The sequence below is a fragment of the Salmo salar genome, chromosome 23 (assembly GCF_965601325.2).
Source record: "Salmo salar chromosome 23, fSalSal1, whole genome shotgun sequence".
In the NCBI taxonomy this organism is placed as follows: Eukaryota; Metazoa; Chordata; class Actinopteri; order Salmoniformes; family Salmonidae; genus Salmo; species Salmo salar.
This window is the reverse complement of record NC_138313.1, coordinates 21,491,849-21,517,603: the sequence shown is the minus strand read 5'-3', so window position 1 is coordinate 21,517,603 and position 25,755 is coordinate 21,491,849. Positions and strand designations below refer to the sequence as shown.

General features: G+C 45.5%; 1 protein-coding gene and 1 non-coding gene across 2 annotated transcripts; both read left to right on the top strand.

Annotated features, from left to right (window-relative positions):
* Positions 1 to 3,958: 3,958 nt before the first annotated feature.
* On the top strand, positions 3,959 to 25,514 carry LOC106584117 (platelet-derived growth factor receptor, alpha polypeptide). Its single transcript, XM_014168993.3, has 28 exons — positions 3,959 to 4,229; positions 7,987 to 8,065; positions 8,436 to 8,720; positions 8,841 to 9,104; positions 9,719 to 9,849; positions 11,193 to 11,355; positions 11,877 to 12,069; positions 12,184 to 12,299; positions 12,469 to 12,768; positions 12,863 to 13,263; positions 13,379 to 13,547; positions 13,692 to 13,881; positions 14,231 to 14,346; positions 14,520 to 14,640; positions 14,873 to 15,069; positions 15,750 to 15,844; positions 16,036 to 16,168; positions 16,656 to 16,760; positions 17,227 to 17,337; positions 17,598 to 17,751; positions 19,423 to 19,580; positions 19,950 to 20,065; positions 20,789 to 20,911; positions 21,092 to 21,203; positions 21,357 to 21,456; positions 21,722 to 21,827; positions 23,099 to 23,334; positions 23,562 to 25,514. Exons 2-28 carry the CDS (start codon positions 8,008 to 8,010, stop codon positions 23,701 to 23,703), a joined length of 4,395 nt encoding a protein of 1,464 aa, XP_014024468.1. The 5' UTR covers positions 3,959 to 4,229; positions 7,987 to 8,007; the 3' UTR covers positions 23,704 to 25,514.
* trnaa-ugc (transfer RNA alanine (anticodon UGC)) lies at positions 9,530 to 9,605 on the top strand. The gene has a single exon. It is a non-coding gene; the product is annotated as a tRNA-Ala (tRNA).
* Positions 25,515 to 25,755: the final 241 nt, after the last annotated feature.

Here is a 25,755-nt window from a genome sequence, read left to right as displayed (position 1 = left end):
TGTTAACTAACCTCCAGACGAGCTTCCATGGCCTCCAACTGCTCTTAAATGCAAGTAAAACTAAATGCATGCTCTTCAACCGATCGTTGCCCACACCTGCCCACCCGTCCAGCATCACCCATCATCCCACCTCCGCTGGACTGAAGAGCGTCGCTGGATGCTCCGGACTGAAGAGCGTCGCTGGAGGCTCCGGACTGAAGAGCGTCGCTGGAGGCTCCGGACTGAAGAGCGTCGCTGGAGGCTCCGGACTGAAGAGCGTCGCTGGAGGCTCCGGACGGAAAAGCGTCGCCGGAGGCTCCGGACTGGGAGGCGTCATAATAGGTTCTGGACTAATGACCGTTGCTGCTGGCTCCATGCCATGGATCATCTCTACAGGTTCCGCGCCAAGGATCATCACTGGAGGCTTCTTACCATGGATTATCTCTACAGGTGCCGGGCCATGGATTATTCTTACAGGCTTCGTGCCATGGTTTATCTCTACAGGCTCCGGACCATTTATAATCCCTCCAGGCTTTTTGCCAAGGATTATTTCTTCAGGTTCCGGGTCATGGATTACCTCTTCAGGCTTCGTGCCATGGAATACCCCTACAGGCTCCGGGCCATGGATCATCACTAGAGGCTTAGTGCCATGGATCATCTCTACAGGCGTCGGACCATCGATTATCACTGGAGGCTTTGTACGTGGAGCAGGAACAGGTCTCACCGGACTGGGGAGACGCTCTGAGGACCGAGTGCTCAAAGCAGGCACCGGCCGTACTGGGTTATGGAGGCGCACTGGAGAGAGAGTGCGAGAGGCAGGCACATGCTTACCACAAAAAGCACGGGTAGTTGACTCAGGCCTCACCCCTGGCCCAGCCAAACTACCCGTGTGCCCCCCCCAAAAAAAAATGTGGGGGCTGCCTCTCGTTTTTCCCAGCTAGGCTCCGATATCTATCGATTACCTGGCCCCAAGTCCAGTTCCTCCTCTCCATCCACTCCATATGTGACCAGGTGTCCATTTCAGCCCGGGCATGCCGCTTGATCCAGTCATGGTGGGTAGTTCTGTAACAGGGGTCGTCTAAAGGGGTCCAAGGCGCAGCGTGTAGAGTGCTCATATTTACTTTATTAATGAAACACTTAACAAAAACAACAAAACGACTACCAACAGTTCCGTCAGGTAACACATACAAAACGGAAAACAACTACCCACACCTGAATAACAGGCTGCCTAAGTATGGCTTCCAATCAGAGACAACGATAGACAGCTGCCTCTGATTGGAAACCATACCTGGCCAAAACATAGAAAACAAAAACATAGAAATCTAGAAAAAACCCACATAGAAACAGAAAACCAAAACCACCCAAAACACACCCCTGTCACGCCCTGACCACTCTACTATGGAAAATGACCTCTTACAAGGGTTCAGGACGTGACAGCTCCTGTACATAGCCCATCTGTAAATAGCCTATCCAAGTACCTCATCCCCCATACTGTTATTTATTTTGCTCCTTTGCACCCCAGTATCTCTACTTGCAAACTCGTCTTCTGCAGATCTATCACTCCAGTGTTTAATTGCTATATTGTAATTATTTCGCCACTATGGCCTATTTATTCCCTTACCTCCCTTATCCTACCTCATTTGCACTCACTGTATATAGACCTTTTCTATTGTATTATTGACTGCATGTTTGTTTATTTCATGTGTAACTCTGTGTTGTTGTTTGTGTCGCACTGCTTTGCTTTATCTTGGCCAGGCCGCAGTTGTAAATGAGAACTTGTTCTCAACTAGCCTACCTGGTTAAATAAAGGTGAAATAAATAAATAAAAAATTTAACTTGAGTAATTTTCTATTAAGGTATCTTTACTTTTACTGAAGTATAACAATTGTGTACTTTTTCCACCACTGTATGGTAGTAGGTGCCAAGCGCACCGGAACTGCAACACTGCTGAGTTTTTCACACTCAACTGTTTCCTGTGTGTATCAAGAATGGTCCACCACCCAAAGGACATCCAGTCAACTTGAGACAACTGTGGATAGCATTGGAGTCAACATGAGCCAGCATCCCTGTGGAACACTTTCGACACCTTGTAGAGTCCATGACCCAACAAATTGAGGCTGTTCTGAGAGCAAAAGGGGATGGGGGTGCAACTCCATATTAGGAAGGTGTTCCTAATGTTTGGCTATACTAAGTGTAGACTGTAATGATTATGTATTAGGTAATGCTGGGAAGTGAGTGAGTGAGTGAGTGTGTGTGTGTGTGTGTGTGTGTGTGTGTGTGTGTGTGTGTGTGTGTGTGTGTGTGTGTGTGTGTGTGTGTGTGTGTGTGTGTGTGTGTGTGTGTGTGTGTGTGTGTGTGTGTGTGTGTGAAGTGATGAACTATACTGGGCTGTGCATTAGTGCCATACATGACATTCCACTCCTGTTTAAAAATGTGGAATGTTGAATCAACATCCAAATGTAATCATATCATATCCATAGAACACCCTTATACTTGTTTGCAAACACAACGTGATAGATATGAGTTGATGCAAGAAACAGTTATCACAAACGGCATCCTCAAGGGCCAGCTGACCTTTTACAGAGTTGGGAAAAGCAACACTGGTTATAGCCACGATACTGTCTCTGAATCTTGATCAAAGAAATGAATAACTTAGAGCAGAGATTGTCAGAAAGTGAGCTCTAGCTGGCCCATATAGGCTACACATGAAAATGTCTGAAAGCAATTGGCTACACATGTGCCCTAATACGTGTATGTATCCAACTGATTTGTACAGCAATGCATTGGTTCAGTTTTTTAGTATAGCCAACTGTAATGCTTACAACAAATCACAATTCCGAAAATCCGAATGAACTTACTATTTTAATGGACTGACGTTTTGAATGTGTTGTTGAAGAGTGTGAAAGAAAATGAGAGCCAACAGTAAGGATCTCTACACGTTTTAGGCACAACATATTGACTTCTTTGTTTGGAGAAAAAGATACACTGTTATTTTGTTGTTGCGATTCTTCGTCTAAGCTAGGAACATGTGGAAGTCATCGTGCCTAGCGGCTGGAGAGATGTGTTTCTCTGCAAGGGAAGCGTTGCGGTGCGGGCCGGGCACCGCTGGAAGTGCCACTGAGAGAGAAGCCAGGTCAGCCGGCCTGGTCGTCTGACCTGGCTCCGTATCGCTGAGTGCAGTGAGATATAAATTCATAATGACTCTTTATCCTGTGTGTCTGTTAGGAGAGCTTCATGTTCGGGGGTGAGGCAGGGAGGCACATATCACCTTCACAGAGTCCGTAAACAGAGGCAATGGTGTGCCAAATCTGCCAACAAAGCAACTATAATTTTGTTGTTTTTCTTTATAAGAAATTGCCCAAAAAATAAGAATGACTGGAAGTTATTCTATCTGAGAGTTAAATGAAGCAAATATGTGGTTGAGAGAGAGAGAGGGAAAGAGAGAGATTTGAGTTGTGTAGTTCATGGTGTTGGAGCGCCCCCTATGCGCTATGGAGGCTTGGACGCTCATGTTTCCAAGTTTCGGGTTTTGAAAAGTGCCGATGCTAGGCTACACTAATGTTAGACCAAAACTCTCCAAATACAACCTATTAGTATACTATTGTTACTATTTAATTAGATGTGTATGACAATCACATTTATTTGACTTATTTTAAACATAGGCCATCTTAATAATTTAGAAAACAACCCTGGTCACATTTGTACATTTGACAGTGTTCCCTTTGCGTCTTTGCGAAAACATCCATAAATGTCGCTTGATAACTCAATTGTATATTGCGTGCTTTCCTTATATAATAGTCTCTATACCGGATTCTTATTTCTCCCCCTTTCCTACATCACTACATAGCAGAGAAATCTGACTCCCGCTCCAGTCTCACTGAGAAAACAGCTAGGACTCTTATTTTGAAAGGCACCCCATGCTGGAGCGGAGTAGAGGGGGTCATTTCCTGAGAGTTATTTACTTTGAGCCAGATGATTAGTTTTTTTTGGGAAGGATGGACTGTAACGTTGAATCAATTACAGGTCGCTGTAGCTCAAGCGCATTTGTGAGCGCGGTCGTGGACGCAGACGGAGGGGTGCACATATGCTAGCTCTCACAGTGAAGGATCGTGGCCATAGGATCACTACTACTACACACTTGAGGAGAGGAGCCTTCACTGAGAGGAGCCCTCACCGGAGTGATTTTATGCTCCTGATTTAATTCTACTGGGATTTATCATCGATACGCAAAATCCAAGGGAATTTAAAAGGTTTGTATTTTAGACAAATTGGCTAATCTCTTTCATTTTTTTGCAAACTTTAATTTTCTCAAGAATTCTATTAATTGAGACCATTTTTATCTGAAAAAAATGAAAAAGTTACTAAACTGGACCACTTTTAGGCTAGTTGAATATGTCCTTCTTTGTGAAAATTCACAAAATAGCCTAGCTTTTTATTATGGCACAACATTGTGAAGAAAAAAATCCTGATAAGAAATGATTCATCTGACCGGATCCATCCATCACACTTTGGGGGCTTTCATTATCGTAATTTCGCTACGAGGAAACGTTTCACAAAACTTGTTTAAACTTTGAAGATGCATTCGCTTGCAGGCTATGTGTTAACTTCTGCATTGAACGGGATTCAGTTTTCCATGCACCATATGGTCTCACCTCCGGATGCCGAGCGGAGAAATGTTGCTAACTCGACTGGATAAAAAGCGCTCAATTTCGGCCTTACTGCTGGAGGTGTCACCTCGAGAACTGAGCCTCTATTGTGGGATAGCGCTGCCTGCCCTCTCATCTAATGGGAAACACATTGGAAATTGGATTTCAAGTTGTTTTCGTTTCTGCGCTTGGAATGTGTGGAATTAAATGGAACATTGTGCATTGGGATGTGCTTGCTGAGCTGGGAAGCAGGCTGTAGCCGATCGGATTTTAAGTTAGACACAAGATTCATTTTGAGACCCGCTACAAAAAAGTAGGGTAAGGGGGACCCCATTCCTGGTTGGATGTAATTTCAGTGCGCCAGACAACAAAATGCAAATAGCCTACACGCATATTGCCTCCAAGAATAGTATTCATAATTAGATTACAATTGAATGATGCACTATATTTCTTAAGATTTACATAATTGAGTTGAGCGCCGCACGAAAGTCAAATTAGATAGAACAGTTAAAGTTTTTCATCAGTGAAACTCACTGCCTTGCTTGCCTCAATGCCCCAACCACCCTCTTCATTTCGAAATGCTATCTTTATAAATCTCTCTGCTATATTCCCATGGAAATCAATTCTTCACATGTGGGATTGAATTTAACAGTTTAAGTGTCTGTGGAGGACAGCGAGCTGAACAACCCTCCCTCAGCTGTTGCTCCAAAGTGTCAAGCCCAGAACGGCGCGTTTGGTAGGCTGCACATTGGTTGGGACTGTACTGTTGGTGGGGGTGAGGAAAATAGGTAGAGGAGAACCAGCGGACAAGCGGTACATTTGCACAACAGGCTGGATAGGAAATGTCCTACACCAACGATGTGCGCAAAAGTGTCAAAGTATATTAGTCAGGATTCCCACGCTAATGTTTGTCTTACAGACTTCTCTTCAGAGAGGGCTCTTAATTAGAGGCCCTCTAACCCTGGGTTTGATTTGCCAGTCATAATTAGCCAGTCCGGGGATGAGACAGAGCGGATTCGCACAAACAACTCTCTTACAGTCAAAGTAGCAGCAAACTGTTATAAAACAAAAGGGATTTTGATAACGGATAAAAAATTATGTAGACTATTTTTATCGCCCCAATAGGAGATTAGAACAATTAGTAGATCATTTAAAATAATTATCCTATAGTATCAAATTTGTTTAAAACAAAGAATAGATTAGAGTAAAACTGGTAGACTGCATTCATGTTTCCAATGTTTTCAGCGTTGAGCGCCTCTGCTTGGAGTTGCGTCTGTCTCTGATAATTTGTTGATGGAATTCAGGGTCCGAACATCACAGACAGACAGACAGACAGACAGACAGACAGACAGACAGACAGACAGACAGACAGACAGACAGACAGACAGACAGACAGACAGACAGACAGACAGACAGACAGACAGACAGACAGACAGACAGACAGACAGACAGACAGACAGACAGACAGACAGACAGACAGATAACACACAGACCAGGAAAATGCCTGTTGACCAGGACATGACCAAACGGCAAACTAGATTAAACCTAGATTAGTTGTTTATCAGCTCAAAAACGTATATTGGTCGAGTTCCTTGGTTTACAAGCCAACACTGAAAAAAATAAAGGTTCTTATTAAATGGTTCTTCCTCAGGTCTTAACGTTCCTTGGATAACTCTTGCACGATAAATAACCTTTAACACTGATAAATAACATTTAACACTGTAAAGGGTTAAATTAACATTCAGTGGCGTAAAATAAACCCAGTGTTGGTGTTAACAATAGAGTTAAACCAAAACCACACACATCATTATCATATTTCCCAGCATACTCTATTGCAGGTAGATTTTTCAAATAGTTTGCTTCAATATCTATGTTTTTGCATGTACATTCATTGATTTATTAATCTTATTTTACTCAAATATAAAAATATACATTTTTCTAAACTATTCTAATCTGTTACTTGGATTTATTACGCCCATTACTGAAATGGTTGTTCCAGTTTAGATGTAGTAGTCTCATAATCTGATGTCTAAATCTATCCAACCCTAGCAGTCATATATATGAAAAATGTTGGATATCACCGTTCTGTCTGTAATCTAATATGAATTACACATCTCTTTGCAAGGCATCATGATGTAACATGCAGGCCTGAGGCAGCCTCTAAACTAAGAGTTTCAGGCTACTGTGTTAGGGTAAAACTAGGCCTGAAGAAGTCCTTATGAATATTAATTGTCTTAAATATAACGTTTTTAATGATAACATAGTTACTTAGGATCTCAATTAGTGAAAACCACAGTACTGAAATTGAATGAATGCAACAACCATGTCTCTGTCACTAGCAAACACATCCATGGGTAGTACTGGTAACTCTAAAATTCACTTGAAAGGCACCCTGGGAAATATGCAAATAAGGCAGGACAGGAATTCCAGTTCTGGAGAGCTGAAACATTTCTGGTTTTAGATTTTTCTATGGTTCCATTTATGATTCTTCAGAGACCCTAAAATTGTTCCCCTATGGCGTCGCTCTCAATAACCTTATTTAGTTCCCACTTGCATCTTTGTTTTTAAGAGTGTATGGTGGTAACCATGTCTAGATTTTCAGTTGCAGTGAATAAATCAAGCCTATTTCTAGATGCAAACAAATATAGGCCTATTTGAAAACTTTTGTAGTGCTTTCAATGTGTTGATTAAGGGTGCTAGATTAGGCAGGTAAATCAATCAAATGGAAAATAGAGAAGGCCAGATTTAAAACTTCAAAGCAATTAGAAGAGAAGGAGCACACCATTTCTGTAGTTCTGTATTGCCTAATGCACATCCAACTCATGTTGCTGCTACTAATGTGCATTGTATGGAGAAGACAAATACAGTCTGCAAGTTTGTAGCCTACCTAGCCACAGAAATATAATATTCCTTTTGAGGGGACTAGATGACATGGAACAAAGGAACTTTCCTGCTGGAGAAAGGATTTACAGCCAGAAGATGCCTGATGCAAGCAAAACGTGTACTATGTCGCCCCCTAGCGACTTCAGTGCCTGAATTTATTTTTAACCCTGGCCCCTATGCTATTCAACCATGTCCAACGATTTTATAAACATCTCCCAAAAACAAACCAGCGTAATCATTGACTCATTGTGCCCTTTACAAGACCTGGCAAGGAGAAAGACAGTCAGTCTAAATGCTGTGCTGGAGCAATAAAAGTCCACCTATTGATTTTAATTGATCAAATTGCAATGTTTTCCAAAAAGACAGAGGTATCTTTTACCATAAGTCAATGTATTTTCTCTTTGCTTAGGCTGATAGTTTTGTTTTTGCAACATCTGGTGGAACCATGTTTGACCTGCCTGTGTTTCTACTCTTCCAGCTGAATTAACCATCCGTGACCATGGATGAAATGAAGACATGTCTCATCATTGGGGTGGTCTTGTTTGGGTTGTTATCGGGTAAGAAGCTAATTTAAATAAGTAAAAACCTTTCTATCACCTGGGGGGGGGGGGGGTATTCATTAAAACATTTACTCCAAACGGAAAATGTTTTGCAACGAAAACTAGAGTTTATATTGGACAAATTCAGGTAGGTCCCTCCTCATTTTGTTTTCTGTTTGATCTGTTTGCTTCCGTTTGGTTCTTAAACAGTAAACGGTTTCTGTTCCAAGATGTAATGAATATACCCCTGGGTGTGTTCATTAGTCAGATTCCGTTGCAAAACAAAACAACCTGCCTTTTAGTTTTAGTTTTATCACTGTTAAAAACCTGTATTGTTTTGTATTGATTACCCTATGGACGTTCAGTGAACTGTTGCACTTTCCTTTAGTTACCTGCGGACTGACGCCACCGACCATTGTATCAACTGAGGATGAGTTTGTTCTCGAGCCACTCTCCGTTTTCAACATCAGCTGCACTAGTGAAAGGAACGTTGCTTGGGTCGAGCCCTTACCGAACAACACATTTGTTTTGCCTGGATATTACACGGCCACGCTCTTCATCTATAACGCTTCCGTGACACACACCGGATATTACACCTGCAAATACCAAGACAAAGAGGGCGATGAAGAGGACGATGAAGAAAATGAGGCAGTCATATACGTTTTTGTCCCAGGTAAATCTGGTGGGAATGGTTGTCATTTCCATGCACCATCACTTTATTCTATTCTATTCTACTCTACTTCCCGTAGCTTGCAGTTTTTTTGACCGAACAACCTTGTTTTGCCTTGTGCAGATCCCAAGGTTCCGTTCGTGCCTGAGGAGCCAGGTAGCATGGTAGTTCTAGTCTATCCTGGTGAAACCATCATCCCATGCAGGGTCTCAGACCCTCACTACCCGGTGGTCCTAAAGAGTGCTCCCAGTGGAGTAGAGGTGGACGCTGCTTATGACAACAAGATCGGCTTCATTGGCAACTTGGACGCTGGACTCTACGTCTGTGAGACCACCGTCAACGGCGTGACAATGACCAGTGACATCTACACCGTGGAGGACAACAAACGTAAGTCCAGATGTGGATGATTTGGCTGCGCTGCTTAGTTGTCATATCACATTGGTTGTATGTACACATGGCTATAAGCCGCTTTTGGGTAAAAACATCTGCTAAATGGCATATATTTGATTATTTAAAAAACTGACTTTGTTTACCAAAGAGAGAGAAATAGAGGGAGGGAGAGAGAGAGCGAGAGATGTGAGGTGATCTGACTGCATTAAAGAAATGACATCATGTCATTGGTACCAGGGGAGATGACTTCACAGGGTTGTTGTCAGACAGACGGAGAGAGTGTGATGGCATCAGCCTGCAGTGAACTCTGAGAGGGAGATGACCTCATGGCTGTCAGGGGGAGCAGTTGACCATGCAGGGACCTGTAGATGACCATATTGTCCCTGTTGACCGTATTGTTCCTGTTGACCATATTGACCATAGGTCCCGTGTGGCTCAGTTGGTAGAGCGTGGTGTTTGCAACGCCAGGGTTGTGGGTTCGATTCCCACGGGGGACCAGTACGGGGGAAAAAAGAAAATGTATGCATTTACTACTGTAAATCGCTCTGGATAAGAGCGTCTGCTAAATGACTGAAATGAAATGTTCCTCCCTCCCGTGATGGTCTGTACAGTGATGGAGGACTTCCATGTGGAGGTGAAGGCCAGCGAGGAGGCAGTGAGACTGGGGCAACCCTTCAACATCACCTGTGTGGCACCTCCAGGACTGCCTTACCAGCAGCAGTGGCTTCACCCCAGGAAACAGGCAAGGGCCTTATCCCTCTCTCTGTCGCACTCTTTCTCTCGGTGTTTGTCTCTACTTCCTCTCCCGTGTTAGCCTCCTCTCTTACCTCCCTTTTAATAATATCTATATGTCCTTGTCGTCCGTTCGCCATAGCTCACTTCTCTTCCCTCCTTAGTATGTCTCCTTGTGTCTCTCGATCCAGCTCTCTTTCTCTCTTTCCATCCCTTATCCCTCTTGGTGTCACTACGTCTGATTCATGTGCCCAGTCTTCTTGTAGTGATGAATGGCTTGGGCTCAGGCACAGTGTGGGTCCGCGTAACATAACTCTGAGGATGGATGGGCCTTAGTTGGTAAAGGTATGTGTCACTAAGTACAGCTGTATCTCAGTGCCGTGTCCATTACCAGGGCTGGAGCCAAATGGTGCATCATGGTACTATAACCCCAGCTCTCTCTCAGTCAGACAGATGGAAGGAGTGAGACAGTTGTTTGTTAAAAAACAGGGCAAATGGGTAGAAGGAAGAAGGAAGTTCAAAGGAGAGGGGAAACAGTGAATCACGTGACCTCTGTGACCTCTGGATGTGTAGAACAGACATGCGCCCCACCTCCTCGCAACCCCCAGTGAACTTAGGATATGTGTGGATGTGTTTGAGCATTGCGCGTGTGTTAAGTCAATAGCATGTTTATATGAGGTAATGAGAGTGTGTCCATCCGTGTGTATAGTCATGCGTCATTTAGTTCACTTAAGTTTGTGTGCCAGTGTATATGATAGTAGTATGGGTAGTGGATAGAGACTTTGTCTGAAGTGTCTATGTGGATTGAAATGTACGTGTGCACCACTGTCTTTGTGTGCACTGTGCGGTAATCCCTGCATCACATTGTGACAGAGCGTCTGTTTTAGTGGTGGGATGACTCTAAACCCTTTTCCAGAGACAGTTAAGGTAACTAGAACTCAGGACTTCTGACTCCTGGCTTTAGTCTCAGTTGCAATTACAGGCTTTTAAAAGCCTTGGGTCCTGATTTATCTCCTGTGGACAAGCACGTGTTTTAGCCATCAGCTCACAGACAGATAGAGAGACATGCTGCTCTGTCATATAGAATTAAACACTAAACCTGTAAAAAGGTGGAGTATAGAGACAAGATATTTTATTTCCTAGAGATTGGGATAGACGGTGTGTGTGTGTGTGTGTGTGTGTGTGTGTGTGTGTGTGTGTGTGTGTGTGTGTGTGTGTGTGTGTGTGTGTGTGTGTGTGTGTGTGTGTGTGTGTGTGTGTGTGTGTGTGTGTGTGCATGTGCTTGTTTGTGTGTGTGTATGTGTTTGTGTCTACAGTGGTTTTAATCTCCTGTCCTCTTGTTCCTCTATCTAGGCTGTGGATGCAGTCCAGATGAAGCAGACTCTTCCTGATAGAGTGGTCTACACCCTCAGTATCCCAGCAGCCTCCTCTCAGGACAGTGGGGTGTATGAGTGCTCAATCACCAACAACTTCAATGGAGAGATCAGAGCCAACATGGTGGCTGTCACTGTCTTCGGTACGCTCGCTCATCCTTATGGCCAATCCAAAATTGTTATTGGAAAAATATGACTATAGTTTATCACCAGTCAAACCGTGCATTGTAGACATTTTGTCTTAAGACATTGCCTATCCTTCAAAAACATTTATATTTATTACCAATACCACTGAGTTGTAGATGTATTAAACAGAAACGACTTGGGATTTTTTAAGATGTATTTGAATCCAGCTGGTACATCTTGGTTGGAGTCTTTAAAAGTAGTCTCATTGAATTCACATGAATGCGTAGAGTTAATTCATCCTGCCTGTCAGTGTCAGTATGAGGTGCTAGAGGGAAGGGGCTCTGCACTCTCCCTACAGTAGAGTCCAGGCATACCTCTGCTTTCATCATCAGCCCCAATGCTTTATGGGATGGCTTCAACAGATGTGTGCCAGACTTTCATTTCTCGTTTTCGGTTTCTCTTGTCCTTCCTTCGGGGTGTCCACCCTCTATCCCTCTCTCTTTCTTCTACGTCCTCTCTTTTGCACCCCTCTCTGTAGAGGAGAACTCCTTTGTGATGTTGGACCACAGTGGGATCGGAGCGGTGGAGTTTGTCGGTATGATGGAGGAGACGGAGTTCACCATAAGTATTGAAGCCTTCCCTGCTCCTAAAGTCACCTGGCTGAAAGACGGCATCGCCATCACTGAGAACAGCTACTTCCTCACCAAGACCAGACGTCTGGTGGGCGACCAGTAAGCTCATAACATCTGTATATAGCAACGCCGGTGTTTGTGTGTCTGTGTGTCTCTGGAGCTCTGTGTGGTGTGTGCTGCACTAAGCTATGTGGTTCTCTGCCCATCTCTCAGCTACCAGAGCACTCTGACTCTTCGGCAGTCACTCGAGAAGGACAGTGGGAATTACACCATCGTGGTCCTCAGCAGCGCTCACATTGCCCAGTTCTCCTTCACCCTCAAAGTGAAAGGTGAGAATAACCTCAAGCCAAGTGAAAATGCACTTCTACATGTGTGTGAACATGCATTTATGTTTCTACGTTTTCAAATGTGTTAGCAACTGAATGCGTCGGTGTGTGTGTATTATCTCAGTATCGTCCTAAATCTGACAATATGTCTGCCTGTGTGTGTGTCTTCCAGAATCAGGCCCAGTACTGTTCCAGCCGGCCTCAGCGCCAGTGCTGTTCCCCCAGAGAGAGGAGTGGATTGTTCCCCTCCACACCCCCTTCACCCTGACCTGCAGGGGCGAGGCAGAGCTGGCCTGGGACACGCCCTTCTACCTATCAGAGCAGACCGAGGAGGACAACAGCGGCCTGTTCATCACCACGGTTACCGTAGAGAACGCGACAGCAGGGCACACTGGCTTCTACACCTGCTTCTACAAAGGAGGGAACTCCACTGAGGAGGGAGAGGACAGCAGCATCTACATATATGTTCCAGGTATAGGGAAGACAGCACTGTGGTGCCGGATTTAAATCTGTGCTAACAATTTGTATTATAGGAAACTTACCATGCCCTCTTCTCACTTCCTCAGATCCAGAGGAGCCCTTCGTGCCCTCACTGGTGCCCTTTAGCAACCACGTCCTGAATGGTCACGATGAGATGGAGATCCAGTGCCGTGTGTCGGACCCCAGTGCCAATGTGACCCTGGTCAACACTGATACCCAGCAGGCCGTGCCCATGACGGTCTACGACAGCAAGAGGGGTGCCGTGGGCTTCTTCAGCGCAGGAACCTACGTCTGTAAGGCCCTCGTCAACGGAGAGGAGCACCTCAGTGAGGAGTACATCGTCCATGGCTGGGCTGGGGGGTTGGAGCTGCGTGTGGAGCTGAAGGCCCAGAAGACAGCCCTCTTTGTGGGAGACACCATCACTGTCATTTGTGTGGCCCGGGGTCCTGAGATACTGGAAGACCACTGGAAGTACCCTGGAAAACTGGTAAACAAAAGCACATACATAATTATTATTCTCTTATTGGAGAGGAAATTCATTGATTCATTTTAAAATGCATTTGTTTGTTCGATTGTAAATGGGTCTAACTTGTGTGTGTCAGGCGGACCGGGGCTTGAAGTCGGTGCGCGAGAATAAGAGGGACCAGGAGATCCAGTACACGTTGACTGTCCCCCAGGCCTCAGCCAAAGACAGCGGCATCTATGTCTGCTCCATCACTGACATCGTCAGCAACGAGAGCCAGACCAAGGAGCTGGCCATCACTGTCTATGGTATGTTTGTGTCACTGTTTATTTACCTAATAACAAGGCAATAATCTTGGTTTATCATCTTGCTTGACCTGGTAGATTGCTCTAACTACCTGTAACCTTTGCATCATGTATTAATGGTTCTATCTCCATTTGCTGTCCTGATAGAGAGGCCATTCGTGTCGCTGCGCCCGGCGTTCAGTTCACAGGAGTCAGCAGATTTGGATGAGGTCAGACAGTTCCAGGCTGACATTGACTCCTTTCCCAGCGCTCAGGTCACATGGCTCAAAGATGGCCTCCCTCTCAACGACGTGGCGGCTGAAATAACCACCAGCCTCCGGCAGGTCAGCGAGACCAGGTGAGAAAGACTTCCTCTGACACCACTCAACAACACCTAAATACTCGCACACTACACTCATTGGCTAATAACATGTTCAGGTCAGCAAGATCAGGTGAGACTTCCTCGGACATTATTCAACACTGACCGAAGAGATGGGATATACCACCGTCCTGCACACTACACTCTGTGGCCAATGACAGGTTCCCAGTTCACCTAGGATGTTCAGATGGCTATTATTAAGGTCTGGTGTTGTTGTGCGATGTTAGTGGAACTAGTCTCTCGTGACGGACTTAACAGCGTGCTCATGAGATTTGGTTCTGGTTGCCATGATTAGAGTGTAATCATACATGTTGTTTGGACTCTGTAGGTACCAGAGTGTTCTGACCCTGATTCGGGCCAAAGAGGAGGACAGTGGGAACTACACCATCAGAGTGCAGAATGGGAACCAGACCTACAGCCACAACTTCAGCCTGCAGGTCAAAGGTGAAGCAGAGGAATGCTCCAACCACTTAATTTGGATTTACCTTTATTTTACTGACTAACATACTCCCTGACACTCTTTCTTTTACCCACCTCTCTCTCGCCCCCCCCCCCCCCCCCCCCCCCCCTGTGTTTGTATTGTGGTCTGACCCCCTGTTCCCTCTGTCTGTGTCCAGTGCCTGCAGTCATCGTGGACCTGATGGACCTCCACCATGGCTCAGGCCAGTCTGTAGTGTGTATCGCTGGAGGCATGCCCACTCCTAAGGTGGAGTGGTTCATCTGCAAGAACATCAAACTGTAAGGGCACACTCTCATGACCCCGCCTTCTTCCTCTTCATCTCTCCATTCTGTCTCTTTCAGTCCAACAATAGCCCGTTTTCTTTCTTAGAATTCACATACTACTGTACATTGTTCACCTCTACCTGACCACTTCATATGCTACTATGACCAATGTGACAATGTCATGGTATCATTTGGTCTCATGTCTTTACCCTCCCTTCCTTCCTTCCTTCTTTCCTACCCTGTCCAGCTGTGCCAACGACTCGTCTCAGTGGGTGCCCCTGCCTACCAACAACACAGAGATCACTGTGGAAGCGCACATCGACCAGGACAACCAGCTGGAGAGTCAGGTGATCTTTGGTCATCTGGAGAACACCTTGGCCGTTCGCTGCCTGGCCAGGAACGAGATGGCCGCCGTCAGCAGGGAGGTGAAACTGGTGTCACAAGGTGAGACGTACACTCACAAAGTCACACTTACCTCCTCCTTCAGTTAAACAACAAACATGGTTGGCAGAGTGTGGTGAATAGATTTACAGTATCTTAGATTGCCATTTTGCCTGCGGTATATTTTCTCCCTCCTGTAGTCTCCTTTTTTACTAGCTAGTTTCTTCCTGTAGTTGCTTCCCTTTGTGACACTTGAAATGTGATAGGCATTGAAGAGACTTTGCTGGGCTGTCAGTGTTGAGGCAGCTGTCTGGTAAAGCTATCTGTGGTGGGGCAATGCGTGTCCCACACTGTCATTGTGCAGCTGTGTGTTAGCCTGGGAGACTTTTACTGTGAAAGTGAATCCCCAGTAGTTTAAGCCATTTGGCCCCTCCAGCTGTGCCCCCCCTCCCCAACCCTGCCCATCTCCTTAATCCCTTCAACACACCTTTTGAGGCCCCACTGGCTTGGCTGATTGGGTGTGAGACTGCATGCTGAACTATACAATTTAAGTAGGGTATTTGGATTGCCATGTTGAAGTTCTTCATATTTGACCTCATTTGGGGTTTTTCAGTTCATCAAACTAACATTCCCATGTTGACTTACATTGATTCCTCCATGTTATTTTTGTTCTCTGTGGCATTCTCCATGTTGTGCTCTCCATCTCACGTGTGTGTGTGTGTGGTGGTTCTCTTCCTGAACAGACCCTCACTCAGAGCTGACTGTAGCTGCTGCTTCCCTGGTGCTGCTGGTCTTTGTCATCATCTCACTCATTGTCCTGGTCATTATCTGGAAACAGGTACAGCAGAGGATCAATGCCCCTCACACACAAGCACAAACTCACTCACTCACTCACTCACTCACTCACTCACTCACTCACTCACTCACTCACTCACTCACTCACTCACTCACTCATTAAATCACTCATCTACACTTTGTGTCCTAAAGCCTTAGGTACTGATCTGTTTTGCTGTGTCCTCTGTCCTACAGAAGCCTCGCTATGAGATCCGCTGGAGGGTGATAGAGTCAGTGAGCCCTGATGGCCATGAGTACATCTACGTGGACCCCATGCAGCTGCCCTATGACTCCAGATGGGAGTTCTCTCGCGATGGGCTCGTACTGGGTGAGCCGACTGCACTGCTTCCTCTCTCTGTGATCTTACTGTGGTCATGTTCTTGTCAGAGTGTCACAGCACCATGGTCTGATGGTCGTGTTCTGGTCAGGCTGTGGTCTGGATGTCTCCCTCTGGTCTTTGAAGTGAAGATGTGATAAGGCCATCTGGCCGGGCAGACAGGGGAGGCTCGGACGTGCTGCCTAGGGTTTGGGTTGTGACTCACTGATCAAAGAGAATCTCAACCACTGGGGACCTGGGGAAGTCACTGATGAGAGGGCAGTGGCAGATGTGTATGTGTGTGTGTGTGTGTGTGTGTGTGTGTGTGTGTGTGTGTGTGTGTGTGTGTGTGTGTGTGTGTGTGTGTGTGTGTGTGTGTGTGTGTGTGTGTGTGTGTGTGCGCGCGCGTGTGTGTGTTTGTTTACTTGCCTGTCTAGTTTTGTGTATTTGTTTACACTCCATGATAGCTGATCGTATGCCATGTTTGGTGTGTCCGCAGGACGTATCCTGGGCTCTGGGGCGTTTGGGAAGGTGGTGGAGGGAACTGCATACGGACTCAGCCGCTCCCAGCCCGTCATGAAGGTGGCCGTGAAGATGCTGAAACGTGAGTTGACCACAGACAGCTATACAGACAGCTATAGAGAGGATCATTAAGGCCTGCGGAGATTGCCTGGAGAGAGCTGTGTCCTTGAACACCATCAGTCAGTCACAACAATCCCTTTAGGCTCAGACACACCGGTAGCCTTTGCCGGGCCGAGAGTACTTAGCACCTCTGAATGGAGTGCCGGCCGTAATTTGTAAACTGAGTGCAAACCGGTTCTACACGTAGAACCACATGAAAATGTTGTCAGTCAGACGTCCATCAGCGGGTGGTCCATAAAACACACACATCTGCACGGCAGATCCACATTCGGTGCGGTGTGTGCGCTCCCTTACGTTGTGATGGATGAAACAATTGCAGGCATTGATGGGTGTTGTTGATGTTGATGAGTTGATTGATTGTGTGTGATGGACCGATAGGTGTGATTGATTTGAAGGTTGAGCGATTGTTTGTCTGTTTTGCGTTGCAGCCACGGCCCGCTCCAGTGAGAAACAGGCCCTGATGTCAGAGCTGAAGATCATGACTCACCTGGGCCCTCACCTCAACATCGTCAACCTGCTTGGGGCCTGTACCAAGTCAGGTGACTACACACGCACAAACATATGCTTATAGGCACGCACGCACATGCACACGCACACTCACACGCACACACCCACACAGTTTTGATAGCCAAGAAGGGAAGTTGCCATTTCTCTCTGAGCCAATGGTGGATGTGGTATTTTAATAGGATTTTTATGAGTGTAAAAGCTTGCCCTCTTGACGTTGCTTTTAGCCTTTACGAGCCTCTGATAAGACTAGCCAGCAGACTGATCTCTATCTCTTTGTTCTGTTCCCATGCAGGCCCCACCTACATCATCACTGAGTACTGCTTCTATGGAGACCTTGTCAACTACCTGCACAAGAACAGAGAAAACTTCATCAGCGTGCACCCAGAGAAGACCAAGAAAGACCTGGACATCTTTGGCATCAACCCTGCAGACGAGAGCAACAGGAGGTAAAGAGACATCCATCCCAGCTAGCACATTTGGTTCCTTGGAAGTTCTGACAACCTACTTTTTTGGTTTCGCATTGGTTCTGGGAACGAACCCATACATTTCCTGACTGGTAAAACGGAATGTTTTTTAAACGTTCTGAGAAAGGAAAGTGAACATTTAGTCAGTTCTGGGAATGTAGATTTTTAACTTGCAGGGAGGTTCTGAGAACATTTTACTGTGATTCCCTGAAAGTTTTCCTGGGAGATTTTATTAACGTTCTGAGAACATAAATTATAGGTTATTTGAAGGTAATTAAATAATGTTCTGAGAACATGTTTCAATAACAATTAATAACCCTGCTAGCTTAGGTTAACGGTTTTGAACAAATAAGACACATGGAAATTAATTTGCTTACGTATTAATCATGGAAACACATTAAAATAAAATATTGTGGCACGGCATCAGTGAGATTCAAACCTATGATCTTGTGTGTTTTATCCATGGAATTAGTCACTGCATCACTAGGATGGAGCAAACATGCCATGTTTTTTTTTACTCATACAAAGCTGTTCATTTTAGTCTATTCAAACAGATCCCATTTCAAAGGAAACAAGCACTCATTAAGATTAGGTGAGGCCAATTAGTGGGCGGGCCAACACTCCTGAACACAGAGGATAGAGAGAGTCTTGCTGACGCTGAGATTGGAATGTATATGTTTTAAATAACACTCTTAGAATGTTCTTTGAACGTTACTAATGTTTTCTAGTGTTTTTTATGGAACATTTTCTTCATTTTCAGAGAACATGACTTTAAATATAATCATGAGGAAACCTGCAGAAAACATTATGCTGACTAACTGAAATTCTCACAGAAGAACATTGTTTCTTAACATTCTCTGAACAATTTCAGAACTTCACTTTAAATAGAACCATGATGAAACCTGTAGGAAATATTATGCTGAAGTACTGAAATTCCCACTTAAGAAACATATGGTTCTCAGAACGTTATGTGCTAGCTGGGTATCCTGCACCATTCCCAGAAGGTTGTATGCAACTTAACGATAGGACAACCACGCTCTCAAACAAGCTCTAAGAATCATATGGTTCTCAGAACATTGTGTGTTAGCTGGGCTAAAGGATCAGCCCCGAAAACATACACAGGAGCGCACACTCACACACAGGCCAGGAAACACAGACACTCACACCCACCCCTCTGTCGTGTGTCCCCCTCTTCAGTTGCCCCTCCTTTACCCCACTCAGTCATTCTGTCTCATTGACGCAGCACTTTACTACACTCGCTCAGTAACATAACGTAACCCTACCCCAGGCTTCCTCATGGCTGAGGGGGTTGTCTGGCGTCTTCCACTAATCAAATCTGTGTCTGAAGTGGTACTCGGCTTTCAGGCTAATCACATTACTCTTGTTTGGTACCTGTTAATGGTCTATGTCCAGCTCCTCTCTGTTTGCTGATCTGTGTTGACGGATGACTCACAATGACCACATTTCAGAGTGTGACCACACCATGATTTAATCTCAACCACCCTGACCATCAACCACACCCTCTACATCGGGAACCTCACGACATACAGTACACTGGGCCTTCTTAGAGAACCAATGGCGACTCTAACATTGCTGTTGTTGGTCTCTTCCCAACCTCCCCTTCTCCCTCTCTCCCTCCCTGTCGCCATGCAGCTATGTGATCCTGTCCTTTGAGAGTGGTAAAGGGGACTACATGGACATGAAGCAGGCAGACACCACGCAGTATGTGCCCATGCTGGAGATGAGTGACGCCTCCAAGTACTCCGACATCCAGAGGTCCGAATACAACCACCCGCCATCACAGAAGGGTGGTGAGTACACAGTCTGACAGCCTCCTTCTCTTCCCTTTTGCTCTTCCTCTCTTAATCTAACTCTCCTTGCCCTCTCGCTGTGTGGCTTGGCTGCGTTGGCTGAAGTGCAGGGTTTAAGTCAGTGCTGGTTGTGTTGAGGGGTCCACCCTTCTCAGTATGTAGGCCTGCCTGGGCCGGCCTGTAATCATACAGAGCAGGTAATTGTAGCACACATAATAATGAATCGTTCCCCCTGCCATTAGGAATAAACTGGTTACAGCAACCAGTTCTATATTTACATGCACATAAACATACAAACACTTTATTCACTCACTCATAGACCGACTGAAGCTAAATGGGTTTGTGTGTCTGTGTGTTTTCCTGATCCAGATAGTGAGATGGACAACATGCTGTCAGGGGATGATAACGAGGGCCTCAGCACCACAGACCTGCTCAGCTTCACCTACCAGGTGGCCAGAGGCATGGAGTTTCTATCCTCTAAGAACGTGAGTGACCAAGGGCTGGGAATGATTGTAAATCAGAGGGACTGGTGACATGATGTTAGTTCAGTGCGGTGGGCTGGGGATGATGTCATACAATAGAATAGCTACCCAACAGACATGTGACGATATCAGCTAGATTCACAGAGGTGAGCCTAGGAAACCATATCCATCTTTTAACGGTCTGACTTAGCAACTAAAGAAGGAAGTGGCGGCGACATGATTCCATTGGCTTAGCAGAAGCTGGTGCCACTGGCAAGCTGGTTCTGTCCTCTCTGTTGGTACACAGCAGGGAGTGGGTCGGTTGCCACGTCAACCCTGTACATTTCAGGGGTAACCACGGTAATGATGGCAGGCAGGTTGTGGGCTGCTGTTGTGCTTGATGACAGCTGTGAAAGCCAAGAGGTTGGCTAAATCAGGGGTTGTGTGATAAGCGGCCCTATGAAGGCTGAGCTCACTGCTCAGGAGACAGGCCAGGTCTTTATATAGAACACCCAGTAGGCTGGAATTACACTGGGTACAAAGTAGCTATAAGCTCCTCATAACAGCCTCCTAGTTATTATCCTTGAATATACTCTGGGACAGAGTGGTCAGTCAAGGCCGTGTCTTAGGCTGGCTTGTTGACATAAAGCCACCCTGTAAAACACAAGGAGCTAAGGGAGAATAAAAGGAAAGGATGTGTGTTTTGATTGAATTGAGATGAATGAAATGCTGAATTTTGCGGTGTAGTGTGTGCATCGGGACCTGGCTGCCAGGAACGTCCTGCTCTCTCAGGGGAAGATAGTGAAGATCTGTGACTTTGGCCTGGCCAGAGACATCATGCACGACAACAACTACGTCTCCAAAGGCAGCGTGAGTATTCCCCTAGGACGATACTGGCTGTTTGTGTACCCTGATGAGCTTAGACATATATCTGTGAAGGTGGCTTGTCCCCTGCTTGTTCATGTTAGCACTCCATTATGGTCCACTTTTGTATTGTCCGTTATACGAGTGCAGTGTGTTTGATCCATCTGCGCTCTGTGTTGACCACAGACCTTCCTGCCAGTGAAGTGGATGGCTCCCGAGAGTATCTTTGACAACATGTACACCACCCTCAGTGACGTCTGGTCCTACGGCATCCTCCTCTGGGAGATCTTCTCTCTAGGTGAAGCTCAGCTGACCCCTGACCTTTTTCAGTGACACGTTAACAGCAGCATGTTAGGGAGACGGCTGACTCCAGATCAGTGTGTAGATACAGTGTGTTGACAGTGATACTGGTGTTTGCTGGTGTACTGATGGCAGTGTGTTTGTGTTAAAGGTGGCACCCCATACCCAGGGATGGTAGTGGACTCCAGCTTCTACAACAAGATCAAGAGTGGCTACAGGATGGCCAAACCTGAGCACGCCCCCACTGATGTGTATGTACATATATTTTTTTGTATAACAATTATATGTTGTGTTGTGTACATTATTATGCCAAAACACTTTTTGAAACACTGGATTAGATAACATGAAAATACTACGGAAGGCTATGTACTACTGCTGTAAAAGTCGAACGCACAGTACTAAACTGTGATGTAGAATGCCATGGCATGACTCGAACACTAAATGATACCATGCTGTTCCTCCCTGCACTGTTTGTCCTGTTCTATCTGTTTAACTAGTGTGTTTTCCCTCCTCCAGGTATGAGATGATGATGAAGTGTTGGAATAGTGAGCCTGAGAAGAGGCCTTCCTTCTTCAGCCTGAGTGAGAGCGTGGCCTCGCTGCTGCCTTCCGGCTACAAGAGGGTGGGTCTCTCTACTGTATGACCTCTGACCTAACGGCCTCTCCCGGGGTTCCTCACACCTGCTTTCTAATCTCCCTCTCCCTTTCATTTCTGACCCTGACCTACGACGTTTGGACCTACACTTCACTCTTATAATTTATTTTCCTTTCTATCAGTCTCATCCCCCTTTTACCTTACCTGACCGATCCTATTTTTCACCAGGAGCCGAGTAAGTGCTTCAACCATCCTCTTTCTCTTCCCCCTACACTTGGGTCATGTTACAGTTCTACATTACTAATAAAGTGTAGAAGTTCATCTAAAACCAGGCTCACAAACTCCAACCACTTCCCCCCAACTCTGCCAGTTGAGTGTGTTTCTGTGGGCTCTGCCAGTTGAGTGTGTTTCTGTGGGCTCTGCCAGTTGAGTGTGTTTCTGTGGGCTCTGCCAGTTGAGTGTGTTTCTGTGGGCTCTGCCAGTCGAGTGTGTTTCTGTGGGCTCTGCCAGTCGAGTGTGTTTCTGTGGGCTCTGCAAGTTGAGTGTGTTTCTGTGGGCTCTGCCAGTTGAGTGTGTTTCTGTGGGCTCTGCCAGTCGAGTGTCTTTCTGAGTGTTTTTCTGTGGGCGCTGTGCATTTCCGTTGTGTTAAAGCCCAGCCCTGGCGGTGATTAGAATGCTAACGCTCCAGCTGGCGGTCAGTGGCCAGCCCCAACCACTGTAGTGACGCAGCAACAGCAGCCCCAGCTCCCAGCTCTCGCCTCCGTCCACCGGCTAGGCTAACCATAACGAGCCTATTAAACAGCACGCCACACATGGCACATCAAACCTCCTCCTCTCCCCACTACTCTGCTTTAATGGCCCAGGAGAGTGGAGGAGCTGGCTCCCATTTTAGCACCTCGGATTGGGGTTTGCTGAACTAGGGTGGAGTGGGAAATGTGGTTCCCTGTATGGGTCTCACCACCAGGCTAACAGACTGACTGAGTGAGAACACACCTACCAATGACAGCTGGTTGAACTGGTTCACGTGTTATATCAGTTTTAGGATTCATCAGATTTGTGAGTTTTGTCATTTATGAAGCCGATGCAGCTGTTTTGGAGGTACTGTATGGGAGTTACCAGAGCACTAAATAACTCTGACTAGTACAGGCCAAAAGTATTTCCTTTATATGCGCAGTGCTCTTGGCTTTAGAAACAGCTAGCCATATAGCAGCGTTTTCTGCGGGCTACTGTAGACATTCTGCTCCTATGTTACTAGATAGGTTGATGTTCATTGTGCCCTCTCTTTCTCTGATTGTGCAGTGCTTCGAAAGGGTGAACCATGAGTTCCTGAAGAGTGACCACCCGGCAGTGACCAGGGTCCAGGTGGAGAATGACGACGCCTACGTTGGGATCACCTATAAGAACCAGGGCAAGTCGAAAGACAGGGAGAGTGGCTTCGACGAGCAGCGCCTCAGCTCTGACAGTGGTTACATCATCCCCCTCCCTGACCTGGACCCCCTGTCTGATGACGAGTACTGCAAGAGGAATCGCCACAGGTAGGCTACCACCTCAGTGTCAGACATGTCTATCTTCTTTTCAGACCTTTATAAGTGGTACAGATTGATAACACTGTTTTACACCAAAACATGTGCTAGTCCTGTCTAGCAAATCCAGCAAGTGAGATACCCGTCTTATTTAACTCATGGTCCACTCCTGTATACTATACTATCCACTCCCATTAGCTGTTCAGTAACACTAACCTGCTCCTCTCTATCCTGTGTAGCTCTCAGACGTCTGAGGAGAGTGCCATAGAGACGGGCTCCAGCTCCACGCTGGCCAAGAGAGAAGGAGAGACCCTGGAGGACATCACCCTGCTGGATGAGATGTGTCTGGACTCAGAGCTGGTGGAGGACAGCTTTCTGTGACAGGCCTGGAGAAACCTAAAGCCTGCCAAAGAGAGGGGGATATTGGGGGAAAAGACACCTGAACATAGACCCTTAAACCACCCACTCGTCCTCGCCACCCCCTATCTCAAACCCACCTCATCCCCCGCCCCACACACCTCCAGTCCTCTTAGGAGGACAGTGCAAAACCACTTCACTGCTTGGATGAGTCTGTGGCCAGATCATCGAATGCCTTCTGTTCCCTCCTCAGAAAGCGCCCCTTGTGGTGCTAGAGGGACGTGCATGGATAGATGGATAGATGGATAGTTGAGACACTGAGGACTCGCCACTATCCTGTGGTTACTGAGTCTCTATGGAAGGTCAGTTTTGGATGGGACTAAGTGCACACGAGGAGAACATGGAGGAAGATAGTTTTTTATATAAATGTATAGAACCTTATTGTAATGGGCATTCCGAACAGCAACATAAGCAAGGATGGATGGAGGGATCAGAATGGATCAGGCGTGAAAATCAAAGACCCAGAATGAACAGCAGTTTATCTCAGCCATGCAGAACCACTACAGACAGACCCACTATTTAAACCACATCACACCAGTGCCAGCAAACAGACCAGTACGAGGCCAGCTACACAACAGACAGCTTTACTTCACAACTCACCTACCTACAGCATATGTTCTATAACTACAATATATCTGATGCTGGCACAATCAGTAGTAATACTTTGATTAAAAAGCACAACATCTGGACTATGTATATGTTTTTATATGCAATTATATGGCATATGTTGTCAATAGCTAAATAAGTGCAGGAGTTCAAATGTTTTTTTAAAAACTTTTTATCACGCATATAAATATGTATATTTTTTTTAATACTGCGTCGAGGAAGGTGATGATATGGGTTTTAAATTAAGAATACAACTTACTTCCAAAACTAGACTCCATAGAACATAATCCATTACATTATGTAAATTATGAAATGGGAATTTCTTTATTCAAATTGTGAAATGAACTCATGCTAAGTATGAGTGACTTTGAACCTGGGCCAAAGTACATTTATGTGCATTTGTACAACATGCAAGAATATTTGTTGTTTTCAAGCTTTGAGCTTATGCCATTGTAATAATAGTAATGAATTGATGTTAATAAAAAACACGGACCATTATTCACTGCAGATAAAGGAAGAGAACAAGTGAGAAAAACACCACAGTCGTCTGATTTGACAGTTTGACAAATCTCATGCTTCTCAAAGCCAAGGAGCTGGTACATCTTCCAAATCAGAGAGGATGTTATGCATGTGCTGTTGTGATTGGTAGCAGTGATTTAGCTGATGTTGTATATACAGCCATTTTGCTGTCCTGTACAGAGACAAAAGTACAGGTGTTGTATCAATGTTAAATACACTAGTTTACTACACATTATGTGATGTCAGCATCATACGTCATTATGTCTTTGTTTAATGTTTAATCCTGCAGTACTTCCTACCAGCTGTCCTCACTGCTTTCGTCTGTCTCTACCGTCGACTGTGATGTTCTCTGTGATCACATTAAAACTGTAGCACTTTTTTTGTATTTTCCTTGTATTTGATGTGTGAAATGATTGGGCTTTTTGCTGAGAGAAGGGCTTGGTTTGGCTCTGGAAGGTTTCCTCTCTATGGCAATAGCGTTGTGAATGTAGAGTGGAAGAAGTGGGGGAAAGAGAGGTATGAAGTATAATCCACGGTACAGTATCTGTAATTATAGGTAGTTATCACCAATACCCGGAAGTTATCCTCATGTTTCATTATGCATTATGTACATTCAGATGGTTTATATTTCAATAAATGATTTAATAGTGTCCCTTGTTTGGAAATCTGTTTCCCTTTCTTGCTTTCTTTCTTTCTTTTTGTAAATGTTTGACACACACACACACACACACACACACACACACACACACACACACACACACACACACACACACACACACACACACACACACACACACCATTCTCCATGATAAAAACGGGTAAAACTAAACGATACCTTTTTATAGAGGCGGTTTATAATTATGGTTTGGTAGGTAAGAGAAGGGGTCAAGG

Bases quoted from the DNA above. Each gene is read 5' to 3' on its own strand.
- LOC106584117 (XM_014168993.3), top strand. From the start codon at position 8,008: ATGGATGAAATGAAGACATGTCTCATCATTGGGGTGGTCTTGTTTGGG. The intron at 12,300-12,468 runs GTGAGAATAACC...TGTGTCTTCCAG, and splicing joins CTTCACCCTCAAAGTGAAAG to AATCAGGCCCAGTACTGTTC. The intron at 20,912-21,091 runs GTGAGTATTCCC...TGTTGACCACAG, and splicing joins ACTACGTCTCCAAAGGCAGC to ACCTTCCTGCCAGTGAAGTG.